The 15399-nt window shown below is 31.2% G+C and overlaps 1 protein-coding gene across 1 annotated transcript; it reads left to right on the top strand.

The window, feature by feature from the left end:
• The first annotated feature begins 9119 nt into the window (after positions 1-9119).
• On the top strand, positions 9120-13057 carry LOC114319263 (uncharacterized). The gene is made up of 6 exons (XM_082871620.1): positions 9120-9296; positions 10265-10519; positions 10878-11051; positions 11147-11253; positions 11955-12268; positions 12374-13057. Exons 1-6 carry the CDS (start codon positions 9120-9122, stop codon positions 12913-12915), a joined length of 1569 nt encoding a protein of 522 aa, XP_082727746.1. The 3' UTR covers positions 12916-13057.
• Positions 13058-15399: the final 2342 nt, after the last annotated feature.

The raw sequence follows: 15399 nt of genomic DNA, 5'->3' as shown, positions 1-15399 counted from the left end.
GGCGGTGGGCAACGGTGGCCCGCAACGGTTAGGTGGTCAGCAAGGTTGAGGATTGGTGTAAATGTCGAGGATTGGTTGACTGTTCTGTGTGCGTGTAAGAGACAAAAGACAAAGTGTTGGTGTGGAACAGAGAACAAGGAGGGTCGGTGGTGATAAAATTTTCAACGTATAGCGACTAAACTATTATTCGTCGATAAAATTTAGACCTTATTTGGGAACTTATATCTTTTGTAAAAACAAAACTTACACCTTTTGTGAAATATTTTCTTTCACAAAGTTTACAACTATTCCTAAATTTTACACCTTTTCTAAAAATTTACACCCTTTCATGGAAATATTTATAACTTTTTTGAAAAATTACACGTTTTGTGAAATAATTTTTTTCATAAAATTTACACATATTATTTGAACTTACACCTTTAGTGAAAACAAAACTTACTTCTTCTCTAAAGTTATTTACACCTTTTTGGGAAAAACATACACCATATTTGAAAAGTTATACCTTTTGTGAAATAATTTCTTTTATAAAATTTACACCTTTTTTGGAAAAGTAGAACAAAAGGTGTAAGTTCTATGCAAAAGGTGTAAATATGACGAAAAAAAAAATTCGAGAAAGGTATAACCTTTGACGAAAGGTGTAAGTATTTTCACCATAAGGTGTAGACTTTCAAAAAATGTGTAAGTTTTTACAAAACATGTAAACTTTATGAAAACATATATTCCATAGAAGGTGTAAATGTTCAAAAAATGTGTAAATTTTTTCACAAAAGATGTAAGTTATTTGACAAAAGGCGTAAGTTCGATTTTCGAAAAAGGTGTAAGTTCCCATAAAAGCAGTAAATTCAATGAAAGATTTTTTTCACAGATGGTGTAACTTTTCAGAAAGGTGTAAGTATTTCCACCAAAAAGTGTAAACTTTCGAAAAAGGTATAAGTTTTTAACAAAATGTGTAAACTTTATCAAAACATATTTTACATAAAATGTGTAAATTTTCAGAAAAGGTGTAAATTTTGTTTTCAGAAAGGCCGTGTTTGTTTGGAGAGTTAGAGGGGGGATTGTGATTGGTAGTGAGGTGGGACTCACTAATATTGTGTTTGTTTTGAGAGATGAAAAGAGGATTGATAATGAGCTTCGGATTAGGATGGGTCTCCCCAAGGGGAATCGGATGGACCTCCAGGACTTGGTATTAGAAAAATAGTTCGACGGACTAGAAATTTTTTTTTGTTGTTTATTTTTTATTTTATTTTTTACATGTCGGGCATTTTTTTTTAACATTAATGTTTAATTTTTTGTATTTTTTGTTAAGTAAAAATCATTATTTTATTTTTTTTTGGAAATTTTTTATTTTATTTTTATTTTTTTAAAATTTTTTACATGTTGGGCATTTTTTTTAAACATTAATGTTTAATGTTTTTGTATTTTTTTATTTGTTTTATTATTTTATATAAAAATAATTTAACAATCCCTGCACTAACAATTATCATCAAAACAAACACAATTTTACTTAATCCCCTCACTATCAATCCCCTCACTAACAATCTGCTCACTATTAATCCCCTCATTAACAATCCCCTCCATTCTAGCTCTGAAAACAAACGGGGCCAAAAGGTGTAAATTTTTTTAAAATTTTTGTTTCACAAAAGGAGTAACTTTTCAGAAAATGTGTAAGTTTTTTTAAAAAATGTGTAAACTTGATGAAAACATATTTTTCGTAGAATGTGTAAATTTTTAAAAAATGTGTAAATATATTCATAAAAGGTGTAAGTTTTGGTGTCAGAAAATGTGTAATATCCAATAAAATATGTAAATTTTATGAAAAAAATTCTTTCACAAAAGGAGTAACCATTCAGAAAAGATATAAGTTTTTAACAAAATGTATAAATTTTATACAAATATTTTTTACATGAAAGGTGTAAATTTTCAAAAAAGTTGTAGATGGTTTCACAAAAGATGTAAGTTATGTCACAAATGGTGTAAGTTTTGTTTTCAAAAAAGGTGTAAGTTCCCATTAAAGGTGTAAATTTTATGAAAAATATAATTTCACAGAAGGTGTAACTTTAAGTATTTCCCCCGAAGGTATAAACTTTCAACAAAAGGTGTAAACTTTATTCAAACATATTTTTCCATAAAAGGTGTAAACATTTTTAGAAAAGATGTAAGTTATGTCACAAAAGGTGTAAGTTTTAATAAAAAGTGTAAATTTTCTGAAAAAAATTGTTTCACAAACAGAGTAACCTTTCAGAAAATGTGTAAATATTTCCACTAAAAAGTGTAAACTTTCAGCAAAGGTGTAAGTTCTTGACAAAAGGTGTAAACTTTATGAAAACATATTCTCCATATAAGGTGTAACTTTTCATAAAACGTGTAAATGTTTGCACAAAATATGTAAGTTATATCACAAAAGGTGTTAGTTTTGTTTTCAGAAAATGTGTAAGTTCCAGTAAAATGTGTAAATTTTATGGAAAAAATAATTTCACAAAAAGAGTAACTTTTCAGAAAATGTGTAATTATTTCCCCCAATGGTGTAAACTTTCAACAAAAGTGTAAGTTTTTAACAAAAGGTGTAAACTTTATTCAAACATATTTTCCATAAAAGGTGTAAATATTTTTACAAAAGATGTAAGTTATGTCACAAAAGGTGTAAGTTCTAATAAAATGTATAAATTTTCTGAAAAAAAAATTGTTTCACAAACGAAGTAACTTCTCAGAAAATGTGTAATTATTTCCACTAAAAGGTGTAAACTTTCAGAAAAGGTGTAAGTTTTCAACAAAATATGTAAACTTTATGAAAACATATTTTTCATAGAATGTGTAAATTTTTTCACACAAGGTGTAAGTTATTTGACAAAAATTATAAGTTCTGTTTTCAGAAAGTTGTAAGTTCCAATAAAATGTGTAAATTTTTTTAATAAAATTGTTTACAAAAGTAGTAATTTTTCATAAAAGGTGTAAGTATTTCAACGAAAATGTGTAAATTTTACAAAATAAATTATTTCACAAATGTGTAACCTTCCACAAATAGTGTAACTGCTTTCACAAGAGATGTAAGTAACTTCGCAAAAGGTGTAGGTTCCGTTTTTTTCACAAAACGTGTAAGTTCCTAAAATCTAATCAAACTATATTTGTGTTGTTCAAATAATGGCAATGTGTGAGAGAAGGGGCGTTTGGGAGGGCTTGGTCTTTCTCTCACTAGAAGTTCGTTTCAGAGAAGAAAAGTTTGGAAGGGCTTGGAATAGCGACTCCAAGTCCAAATCCAACCAAGTATGTCAATGTAAAAGAGAACCGTTTTTAATATAGATGAAGGGATAGAGAGAGACAGACAGACAGGCTGAGATCGACAGACAGATTGACCGAGATAGACAGTGATCGACAGAGAGAGACAGACCGAGATCGACAGAGAGGGATCGAGATCGACAGAGAAAAGACCAAAATCGACACAAACAGACCGAGATCGATACAAACAGACCGAGATCGATGGAGACAGACCGAGATAGACAGGGATCGATAGAGAGAGACCGACATCGACGGAGAAGAGGCCAACATCGACAGAGAGAGACCAAGATCGATATATATATATAGAGAGAGAGAAAAAAAAAACCTTTGATTTGCGGCAGTGGAAGTGGCGGTGGCCGTGGTGGTGGCGATGTCAGACGGCGGTGAGCAACAGAGGCCACCGACACTTGGGTGGCCAGCGGAGGTCAGGGTTGGTGGTGACTATTCTGTGTGCGTATGAGAGAGAACAAAGAAAGTGTTGGTAGGAAACAGAGAAGAGGGAGGCCGATGGTAATAAAATTTTTAACCTTTAGCGACTAAATTGTTATTTGTCGATAAAATTTACACTAAACTAAATTTTACACCATTTTCTGAAATGTTACACCTTTTCTGAAAAATTTTCTAACCTTATACCTTTTCGTCAAAATAGTTACACCATTTTGTGAAAGTTTACACCCGTTTCTGAAAATATTTTCACATTTTACACCTTGTGTGAAATTACTTACACATTTTCTGAAACGTTACACTTTTTATGAAATTATTAATATATTATATTATTTTATTACTTTACCTGCAAAGTGACCCGCTTAGCAGATCACCAATGTGTAAACTTTCAAAAAATGTCGTATAACCCAATACATAAAAGGTGTAAATGCAAAATAGAAAGAGTCTAAATGCCTTGCATACCATATGCAAGGCACACCTAAGGCACACCTAAGAAAAGTCCGATATATATACATAAAAAAGAATGATAAAGCAAGAAATGATAACTTGCAAAGAGTTAACCTAAGGACTTTTCTTAAGTGTGCAACTTACACCTTACGCTTACGCCTTTCTGTTTACTGTCCTGTTTTATGTTTACACCTTTTGTGTTGGTTGCATATGGTGTGTAACCTTAAGGGGTTGCACACCATAACAGGACCCTTAACCTAATTGGTCAGTGGTATGTTTTCATATGCATATGCCTAACTTATGTCCACTTTAGTAAATCTCTCTCATTAGCCTGAATTATGTGATTAGAGATGTCATTTTATTCTCAATTTTACGCTTTTAAAGTGAGCCCAAAAAATACCGAGAACACAGTTCAAGTTATAAAATAATTTTTTTTTTTAATTTTAAAATGGCATGATAAAGCTATAAATGATAATATCTATGGAGATGATGAGAAGGCTTAGTTTACAATAAAATGACTCAGCTAATAGAAGGCATCACATGTTATCATGCCCATCATGGATAAAATGATAATTCACACTGTTTGGTTTTTAATTTTTAAAAATTTTAATTCTTATTTTTATATTTTTGATGATTTTTTAAAATATTTTCATCAATTTTTTTTTATAATTTTTAAATTCACTTAATCTTAATATAATTAAAAAGTAAAAAATCTATACAAAAATGAATACAACAAAATACAAAAATGTATTGAATTTTTATTTATTTTTTAATTTATTTTAAAGTTTTTTTTATACAAATATTATGTTTTTAAGGGTATTTACATTAGGTATGTCTAAAAAAATAAAAAAATTCATAAAATATTAAAAAAAAAAGATCACTGAAAACAAAATAATACAAAAAAATAAAAACTCAATTTTTTGAAAAGTATACTCAATTTTTTGAAACCATGGTAAATGGTTTTTTGCTAAATGCATATCAATTAATGGTCTCATAAAAAGCAGTGGAACATAAAGAAAAATGTTATAAGTCCTAAATTTTCCTACTAAATAAATGACTAAATGTCTCAAATAGGTGTAGGGTCCATAAAATATGGACCCCATACCCATGTGAGATATTTAGTAAAAAAATTTGTATCTCTAACATTACCCGAACATAAAATGAGATGTGGTAATGGTTTGAAGATTTGGTTCATTTTAGCATTAATTTCTAATCAAAATATTGCATTATTTCAAGGCTTTCATACTCAAAACAGTAACAATAATTATTTACCAAATTCAACCAATTAACTTTTAAAGTTTCAACTTTGAGTCATCTCAATTAAAGTTTGTCAAGTCATTAATTTTAGGATTTCAAAATTAGTTGAAATGTGCACAAGCTAAATTAGGTCCCTGGTTTTTTTTTTTTTTTTAAAAAAAGGCTAAATAATAGTTACTAGGCGGTTCAATTAATCAAAATAATTAAAATGTCTAATTTAAGTTCGAGATGTTCTTAGAAGTCATAGATTAAGCATTTTCATACTCTCTTTTTTTTTTTTTTGGTACTTTTTTTTTTTTTTTTTTTTGACATTTTGTGTAATAGCAAATTACTAATTATGAAACGACCATGAATGATGCTTTTGTTTCCTTGTTTTGATCATCTTTAGAACAGTTTATTAAAAGTTAATAATTAGGGTGTTACAAAAATAGAATCTAAAAGCATTTTTTAAATTTTTTCAATAATTAATTTTTTTAATTTATTTATTAAAAAAAACTGCAGCAAAGTACAAAGTTGAAAAAAAAATAAAAGTAAACACAATCTACCAAACAAGATCTATATCCTATATATTTTCTGGAAGCTATAACAGCTCATTAATGAATTAATCTTTTTCTTTGGGTAAGTTCATTAATGAATCTCTCACATAATAAAAGGTAAACATTAAACAAAAATCTGTTTTTTTTTTTTTTTTTTTTCTAACAACCAAATCTAGCAAAATCCTAATAAATATTTCAATTGTATGTTCTTTTTACCGCCAAATTAGAGAGACCACCAAACTAAATTTAATTAGGGCAACCTAATGTTTGAAAAAAAATATAATTAGTTTCATATTTTTGACATAATTACATTAATCTCTCTTAAGATTTTAATTCACCTAATAATTAGGTTCTTTTTCATCAATAATTTGTAAGACGTATAAATGAAAAAAATTGTATTGTCAATTTTTTTATTATAATATATATTTGTTGGCTACATATTTTGTATAAGTCAATTACAATTCAACATGTGTCAAAATAAGGGCAATACGGGAAAACTATTCAAGTTTTCAATCATGATCGAACACGTGGCAGTCGGTTTTGGTTTTACGAGATCTGCGTAGTATCGGATCAACAAAGATATATAAAGTGATGTGGCTTCAACGGTTATTCACATTCAAATTCAAAATTAGAGGGGAAGCTTAACTGTAAATGATGGCATAGTGGAGCTAACTATACGGTAACATGATCAGCGATCATAGAGGAGCGATTCGACGGTTGAAAGTGCAGTTCGATGGTCATCCTTGAGAAGTATAAATAGCAGAGAACGCCCCAGAAAAAGCCACAGACTCATATTCAAAAAGTCAGTTTTATTCTACTTTATTTTCTTTCCAGTTTTTACATTTCCTGTTCTTTACATTTCTGTATTTTAATTCTTGCACTGCACTTCGTTCATAGGAGTAGTTTCAAGTAAATTGTTGCTATAAACCTCTACGAGGCTGAATTGGATCATTGTAAGTTTTCATTTTAATGAAATGCTTCAATTGCTCTTCATTTGATTATCATTTGCTTAATTCTCATAAATCAAGCCATCAGTAAAAGTCATCTTCATTGAGGTTGAAAGAATTAAAATACTATTGTCTAATAATTGGTTGGCAATTAATTTTCTATAAGGACTGATTGATCCTTACTGGCACGCTTATAATTACAATAATAACCTTCGAAAGTCAAAAAGCCAACATATATTTATATTTATTTATCTTAGTACTTACCCCCTATCTGTATTGTTTTAATAAAAAGAAGGTCAATGTAATTATATCAAAAGTGTGGAGCTAGTTATATTTTTTCCAAATCTCGTGGGAGATGAGTGTATTTTATTCATTTAATTGATATATAATTTTAGGATAAATTGCAAATATAATTAATCTCACACTTTTGACATAATTACATTGACTTCCTTTTTAATAATATTTTTTTTAATAGTCTTTTTTAAAGTAACCAAAATTAAGCCAGATGAGTAAATATTAAAGAGATCATAACATCATTTTTTTTATTATTAAAATTAATAAATTACTAATAAAAAAGAATCTAACTGTTATGTAAATTAAAATTTCAAATGAAACTAATTTAATTATGCAAAAAATATAAAATTAACTATATTTTTTTCAAATCATTCAAGTGAGTGTAATTTAGGAGAGATTTGAGGAGTTGGTTAAAAGCTGACGTTTTGAATTTTTTTGACTTTTTTTGTCTTTTTGTGTATAAAAAATAGGGTAAATTATCAATAGGTCCTAATAATTTGACTTAATTTTCATCAAATCCTATTGCAAATAAGCCTTGGTAAAACCATCGCTAAAAATAATTTGTTTGTGATGATTTTTTACATGTCACTAAAAATTAAAAATTAGTGATTTTTTTGTCATGATTTTTATAAATTGTCACTAAAACTTACAATTAGTGACGTTTTTCTGTGACGGATTTTTTAAATTGTCGCTAAAAGTTATGAATTAGTGACACTTTTTTTAAACTGTTGCTAAAACTTATGATTTGTTATATTTTTGTGACAGTGACTTTTTTTAATAGTGTTTAATGAAAAATGTCACTAATTATTATAGGACCTATTGGACAATAAATTTACTTATTAGGACCTACACGTAAGTCTCTCTAAAAAATATGAGAAATAATATAACCCAAAAAGTAATGCTAGAAATTCTAAAAATTCTATCAAAAATTTTACTAAGGCCAAGTTTGGGAAGACTAAATAAGTGCACTTTTTGTCTTTTTGGACTAAAAAATTGAGATTGAAAATATGAATGTTTGGGTTAACTTTTTGACTTTTTATGGAAAAATGTGTAATAAAAAATTGTAAAAATTGGCTTGTAGAGAAAAATTTGAATTGGGAGTTGTGCAGCCGTAATTGTTGACTTTTGGTGAATAGTGTTAACTTTTTAACTTTTTAAGTAACTTTTTGACTTTTTGACTTATTTGGGACTTCCCAAACTTAGCCTAAATGTCTCACATGAGTGTGGGTCTCATGTAGATTGCACACATACATAAAACATTTAATAAATTTTTTGGAGCATCTAAGCATTTTTTACGGAATAAATCCTAATCTAGCTGCTGTGTTCTCCACGTGGCAAATGATGACATCTTCAGTCCAAAGTCAAAAGACTTCTTTTTGAAAACAAACCCTTTTTTTTTTTTTTTTTTTTTTAGAAATATTAGGGATCATGAAAAAATTTTCATGAAAATGATCATGAAAGATTTGTGACCCTTAGATTACTTTGATTAGTGTGTGGTGCTTTATTATAAGTATAATCTAAAGGTCACAAATTTTTCATGATTATTTTCATAAAAAAATTTTCATGATACCTATCATTACCAATTCAGTAATTTAGACCCCTCAAACTTTAACCCCACCACCCCACAAACACGTAGCTGGTGATGATGGAAAGTAATCAATTAAAAAAGAAAAAAGGTCAAAGGTCAAAAGGGTGAGGGGAAACGGGATAAGGGGTCCAATCTTTATTCATTTTTTTTATTGGCTTTTGTTAAACAAAACCACCTTCACTCTCTCACCTCCGAATTCCGTGGTGAGACTATATATATACATGATACTGTGAATCTAAAAAATTAGATTCTTGAAGTGGTTTTTTTTTTTTGTGTGCGCAAATGAATTGGGTTTTGAGATAAAGAAATTAGATAATCATTATTTTCCTCCGGATGGTTCAAGAGCTTATTATTGGTTCTAATGAAGCTATGTTCAATGGTGGTTTCTTTGATTCTTCTGAACAATTTCATAACTCAGCAGTAGATCCAATAACCAATAATAATGTTGTTTCTGGGTTTCCGAGCTCTGATTTCAAGAGAATCAAAATTTCCTCTGAGTCCAACCAACCGGTATTACATCATTTTGATCTCTGTTTCTGCAAATATACAATATTTTAGTGTTTATGTGAGGTAGGAGTGTTGAGATTTATGTGTCTAGTATTGCTTTCATCTCCAAAATATTTCGTTTTTGTTTGTTTTTCATGTTTTTTAAAACAAAAACACGGTCAAAAGTGTTTTCCTCAAACAGGGTGTTGTCAGAAAATAGTTTCCGAAAATAGTTTCAGCCATTTTTTTTTTTTTTTCCGTTTAACTTTTTGTTTTTAATTGAAATTTCTGAGTTTTTAATTGAAATTTCAGTGTTTCTAATGAATGCAACATTCTTTAATTAGTTTTTTTTTTTTTATTTATTTACTTTCCATTCCAATCCACAATTGTGCATTCATGAGCTCTCACTTTTGCTTTTCAACCTCTCTTATTCATTGCTTTCCACTTTCTTTTTTCTTTTTAATCTGAAAAAATGTGAGGTTTAACTTGCTTATATGGTTTTGTTGCATTTGTTTTCGGCCATTGCATAGTAATTCTTGTCACACATTTTCTCATGCCCAAATTTCCCATATGAAATTGTCTAAGTTTTTTTTATTTTAAATTTTGATTTTTTTCCCTTCCATCTACCTTCAATTTTTTAGATGATGGTTACAACTGTCTTTTTACACATATTTTGCATGTGCATGTAGCTTTGTAGTATCTATTTTATTATATAAATCACAAGACTATTTTGATGTGAATCTTTAATTTAAAATTTTAATTTCCAAAATTGACGATGGAATTGCCAATGAAATAAATAAACATGTCACATTCTAATTAGTTTTCAAAGTCAACTCATATTTCTCACTTTAAAAACTGTCCAAAATTTAGATATAAAATTGCACACGCATTGCGAGTGCATTCGCCGCTAGCATGTGTATGTATATTACGCTTCAATACCTCCCATTGCTTAGTTTAGTTTTTTTTTTTTTTTTGGGGGGGGGGGGGGTTAGGAATTGGATTTTCACACTTGTGGAGAAGCAAGTCCTCTTGGTTTGACATTGAAGAAGACACCATCTTTTCTCAACTTGGTAGAGATGACCTTATCTCACTCAAGGAGCAAAAACTGCTCAACTGGGACACATCACACATCGTCGATTCAAGAACATTGTCGAGCAAAGAAGAATGATTTTGTGTCTCAACCGATGTCCGAGAAGTTGAAGGCCTCAAACTTCCCTGCATTGTTGCTCAAAATTGGCTCATGGGAGGTAAGAATATTTGACGCTAGCATTTTCATTTTCAAAAACTTTGTTTTCAGTTTTTGTTTACCGTGTTTTCAGTAACAAAATCAATATAACAAAAAAAATTAAAAGGTTACAGTTTTTGAAAATTCAAAAAACAGCTTAAAAATTTCCTAAAAAGTGGAGTGTTTTCAAGAAAATTTACCAAATTCAATTTGTAGAAACAGTTTGTAAAACAAATTTTTTTTGGGTGTGTCAGTTTCATTTTCTCTGTTTTCCAGAATGAAAGGCAACCCTCAAACTCAAAAGACGAAAACAATAATAATAATTTGACTTAATTCATGAAATACAAAGAAATGAGTAAAAATTATTGAAATTGTTGCAGAGAAAATCTTTGCACCAAGGCGATTTGGTAGCGAAGTGTTATTATGCCAAGAAGAAAATTGTGTGGGAAGTTTTAGAGGGGGCTTTGAAGAGTAAGATCGAAATACAATGGTCTGATATTGAAGCAATTAGAGCCATTATTTGCGATGATGAGCCAGGAATTTTGGAAATTGAGGTCAGTGAATTTTATTCCTACTCTTCTAAATTATGACATTTAAGTTTAATTCTTAGTGAAATTTTTATTCAATTTTTTTGGTGAATTATGTGCAGTTAAACCAACAACCTCAGTTCTTCAAAGAGACAAATCCGCAGCCACGGAAGCATACACTTTGGCAACAGGCGATGGACTTTACTGGAGGTCAAGCCCCCATTTACAGGTTTGAAATAATCTTTCCTTCTTCGCTCCTTCCTATCAGTCTAGCAAAATAATAAATAACAAATTTAGCTTGAATAAAATATTATATAAACAAAATCTTAATTGAAATTAAGAATAATAGCATGTGAGATTCTGCATTTCCTCAAAGGTGTCAACGGAGTAAACAATTTCAAGATAAAACTCAATTTGCTCACACTGTCGCTCGTCTAATGTTCATTACTGTCTTCTGATTGAATGAACTAGAGTTTCCAAATCATTCCACTATTTCGAATAATTTCATCTATATTTCTTTTGCTTTTCTGTTTTATTGAATTTCTTTACTTGTCTTCCTGTTTGGGAGACAAGAAACTGTTTGTGAGATTGCTAACAAACAGGCTCAGGTGGTTTCAGTCAATTTTTAGGTCAGCTGATGCAAAATATCAGTTCATTTCTAAAAATAGTTTTTTTGCCATAGCAAACTGTTGTCGGTATCTTCAAACACATCTAAAAATGGTAGTGCTTTACATTTTGATTACTTCCATCAGATACAGACAATCTTGTAGATTTACTGTTTCAAATTTAAGCACTACCATTTTAATGAGTTGTGACTCACAAAACATTCATTTATAATACATTAGTTGTCACATTTAACTTGTACATACAAGTGTATGCACATAAATATGGCACAATTAACGCAATGATTTTTTTTCTTTTTTTTTGTAGGAGACATTACATCAAATTTCCTCCAGGAACGCTTGACAAACACTATGAGAAACTTTTGCAATGCGACAAACGATTGTTAGAACTCAGCCAAAAACCTTTCCCAAGGATGGAATCTCCTTATTTCTACTCAAACATCTATGAGGTTTCCGACATCCCTTTTGATTTCACTGAGCGTCGATCACAAGTCCCACCCACGTTGCAACATTCTTTTTCAACTATTCCTACATCTTTAGTTCCTCCCCATCCGATTCAAAATTTCAAGCTAACAACCAGACAACCCTTTGGTATTATGGACTCAAATTCACTAATGTCAGGTATACGATTTAGTCTTTTGAATTGAACCTTAAAAAAACTATTTGTGTATTTCTTTTCATCAAATGTGTTTTTGTGATAACCAGTTATGGATTTTCCACACACAGATGAGAACGTTAATGGCTACACGTTTGACAATCGAAGGATGGTACACTGGGGTCAACAAGGAAACAAAGTCGAAAATGTTTTAGCGAGGGAAGATCAAATACAAGCCAATGCCAATGCTGCCTTTTCTTGTCAAGGATATCCAAACACTGGGTTACTTGGTGACATCAAAAACCATTTTCTAGGTGACTCACAAAATGTATGCTCCAATGAGAGAACGCTCCTTGCCAGAGTGAGTTCAATGTGTTCATTGCTCGATCCATTTGAGGTGGCAAATCCCCAAAACGACAATTCCATGAATCAATTGGAGTATAAACAAGGAAAATTTAGTGATGATCACTTAATTTTGGGTACAACCGAGCATTCTGGAGTAGATGGCGGGCTATGCTACCCACAACCCATTTGTTGCTTGGCTCCACGAGTTTCTGACGAGAGCCATATGATGCATCTTCCGAGGGACAATTCAACATATCCGTATGATTTCTATCATCCCGAGGTGAATGATTATGGATTTGTTGACACTGGCCACGGGGTCCACCAATAGGCGTGATGTGGCGCAAAAATGAGGAAAGTCGTGGACGTAGCAAGGAGAAGTGTGTGAGCTAATGTTATTACACCATCACTTGTTTGTTTCATGACTACACATTTTGTATATAGGCAATAAAAATAATCCCCCAATTTTATCTAGTGAATAGGGTTTCAGTTTTTTTTTTTTTTTTATATTAAATTTCCATTCTTGGTTATGTTAGAAGAAAAATTTCAGAGTTTGTTGATCATTTTCTATAGGGGAAGAGGGATATTTTGATTATCTCCCTATTATCAAGTTTTTAAGAATGTTTCAAACTCCCATATCTGCTTAAACAAGCAAAAAACCACCCACCCTTCCTTTGTCTCTATTTTTGACTGTTTTTGTGAAATTGTTGTGTCTCGAGCCCCACTCACCCTTTGTCTCTCATTTGTGATTGTTTCTATGAAATTCTTTCTGTGCAAGTATACTTTGTGTTATTGAGATTTCAATTTCGTATAGTTGCTTATTTCTTCAAATTAAATATGTAACAACAAAAATGTCTAAACATTATTAACCTTGGCTCTCAGAAAAACATATGGTCAAAACCTTCAAGATTTGACAAACAAAAATGATTTCTACAATGGCTACAATTGACTCTTCTTTCTTTTTTTTGCCAGCACACAATGGCTACAATTGATTTTCACAGTGCACATTTTATGATAGAGCTTAGATTTGTGTGTGTAATTGTCATGTTTAAAACCTTGTACTCTATGTGCACTTCATTTCAAAAATGAGCCCTCCAATATTCAATCAAATCAATGTTTGTGGCGTGATGATTATCTTTCTTGAAACAACTTGTACTTAGATGCTCTGTTTTTAACTCTGAGAAATTTAAACTGTAACGAAGTGTACATATTTAGCGATCTCAAAGAAACTTGTCATCCTGAGTGCCCTCAGCAGCTTTGTCCGCTGTTTTGAATGCCTAGGGGCGAAAAAGAAACCAAGCTATTTGAACTTGAATTGTGTTGGACTAGTTAAAAACTTGTTCAAGATATCAAGCTTAAGAGCTCAGCTTGTTATGCAAAGCAATCAAGCTTAAACGAACTAGAGTTTGACTAGTGCTCCGCTTGTTAGAAACTTATTCTAACAAAAGTGATAGCCCAAGTCTCATCTGAAGCAAAACAGTTACTTGCATCGAGAAGAGAGGTTAATAATGGGTGTATTCACTCGTAAACAACAATTCTACATATGGCTACCAATGCAGAAAGCTTATATGCAAAATTAGGGCTGGTGACTTCTTGTTACTGCTTGTTGCTTTTACACTTCATTGACACAACCATTAATTCATCAAATTCTTTAGCCGTCGAATTTCTGAACTTTTGGTAGTTTTGGTGAAGTGTATTGAGTCAAAGTGTCGCTGCTCAAGTTTTATTAAACATAACTTTGAAAGTCATTCGTGTCGTAAAATTTAACAATCTAAAAAACCCATCATATTAGACAATTCCATAAACTGATGCCGATGTTCTAAGCAGACCTGGTATACTCTTTATAATATGGGAGAAAAAAAAAAAATCAAAACTATGATCAAGCTCAATGAATCAAATACTCATGTTTCTGCATTATGCAGTGAAGTTTAACTAAGCTTTGCAACATGGCCAGAAGACAATGCTTGCAACTTTAACTGCTCCAGCTTCAACATTAATCTCTGTTGAGATCCAATTCTCCTTTTGCTCTGAGTTCCTATGTTCAAAGGAGAAGACAATCGAGATCTTTAAATCAATGAAATGCTCTTTTAAACTGTTCTTTCAATGTACCAGCTGATCACATCCATTTTACTAATGACGGATCGATTAAAAGCCAGCTCACGCACTAGAATTTTGCCTGGAAAAGTCAACAAGATATGAAGAAAATAAGTACCACACAGATGTGTTTGTCAACAAATGACAAGAAAACATATTTCAAATCATGGAAGACATTCCACAAATCAGGCAGGGCACTCACCTGAGAACTGATACATTGTAAAAATCATTGAAACTTGAGAGTGCGATGCGAAAGGCATCGCCCTTGCCGTAAGCTCTCCTCAAGGACTGCACTGAGAGAGAGATAGGGCAAAACAACAAGATGCAGAGAACTTGACATACTCCCATTGAAGGCAACAATTGTGCAAATCCCCACAGGTTGATGATCAGGAAGCTATTGATATTTCCTTTCAAACCTTGGCAGAAAGCAAGAAGTCTTGTTGCAGAATAGACGATCAGATTTTGCGTTTCAGGGAACAAATATAAGAGGATACAACCCATGTTGCAGAGAGAGATAGACTTCTCTCATGCTTTCACATTGATCAGAAATTAATATCAATCCCTTATGACACAATCAATTCGAGTTTTGCCACTGGCAATTAGCTCAAGTGGTATATCTGGCCGCCCTGTAACACAAAGATGTGGGTTCCATTCCAAGTCCCAATTGGGACACAATTGCAGCATCTTACTTACTGAAGGAAAGGGGGAGACAGAAGAACAC

Source organism: Camellia sinensis, chromosome 5 (assembly GCF_055761805.1).
Source record: "Camellia sinensis isolate YWXY chromosome 5, ASM5576180v1, whole genome shotgun sequence".
Taxonomy (NCBI): Eukaryota; Viridiplantae; Streptophyta; class Magnoliopsida; order Ericales; family Theaceae; genus Camellia; species Camellia sinensis.
The sequence above is the reverse complement of the archived record's forward strand: the minus strand, read 5'-3'. Positions and strand labels throughout refer to the sequence as shown.

What these genes read in the sequence shown, in the direction of transcription:
- LOC114319263 (XM_082871620.1), top strand. Translation starts at nt 9,120, where the DNA reads ATGGTTCAAGAGCTTATTATTGGTTCTAATGAAGCTATGTTCAATGGT. An exon ending in TCAAAATTGGCTCATGGGAG is followed by an intron (nt 10,520 to 10,877) that starts GTAAGAATATTT and finishes AAATTGTTGCAG; the next exon opens with AGAAAATCTTTGCACCAAGG. An exon ending in CTCAAATTCACTAATGTCAG is followed by an intron (nt 12,269 to 12,373) that starts GTATACGATTTA and finishes TTCCACACACAG; the next exon opens with ATGAGAACGTTAATGGCTAC.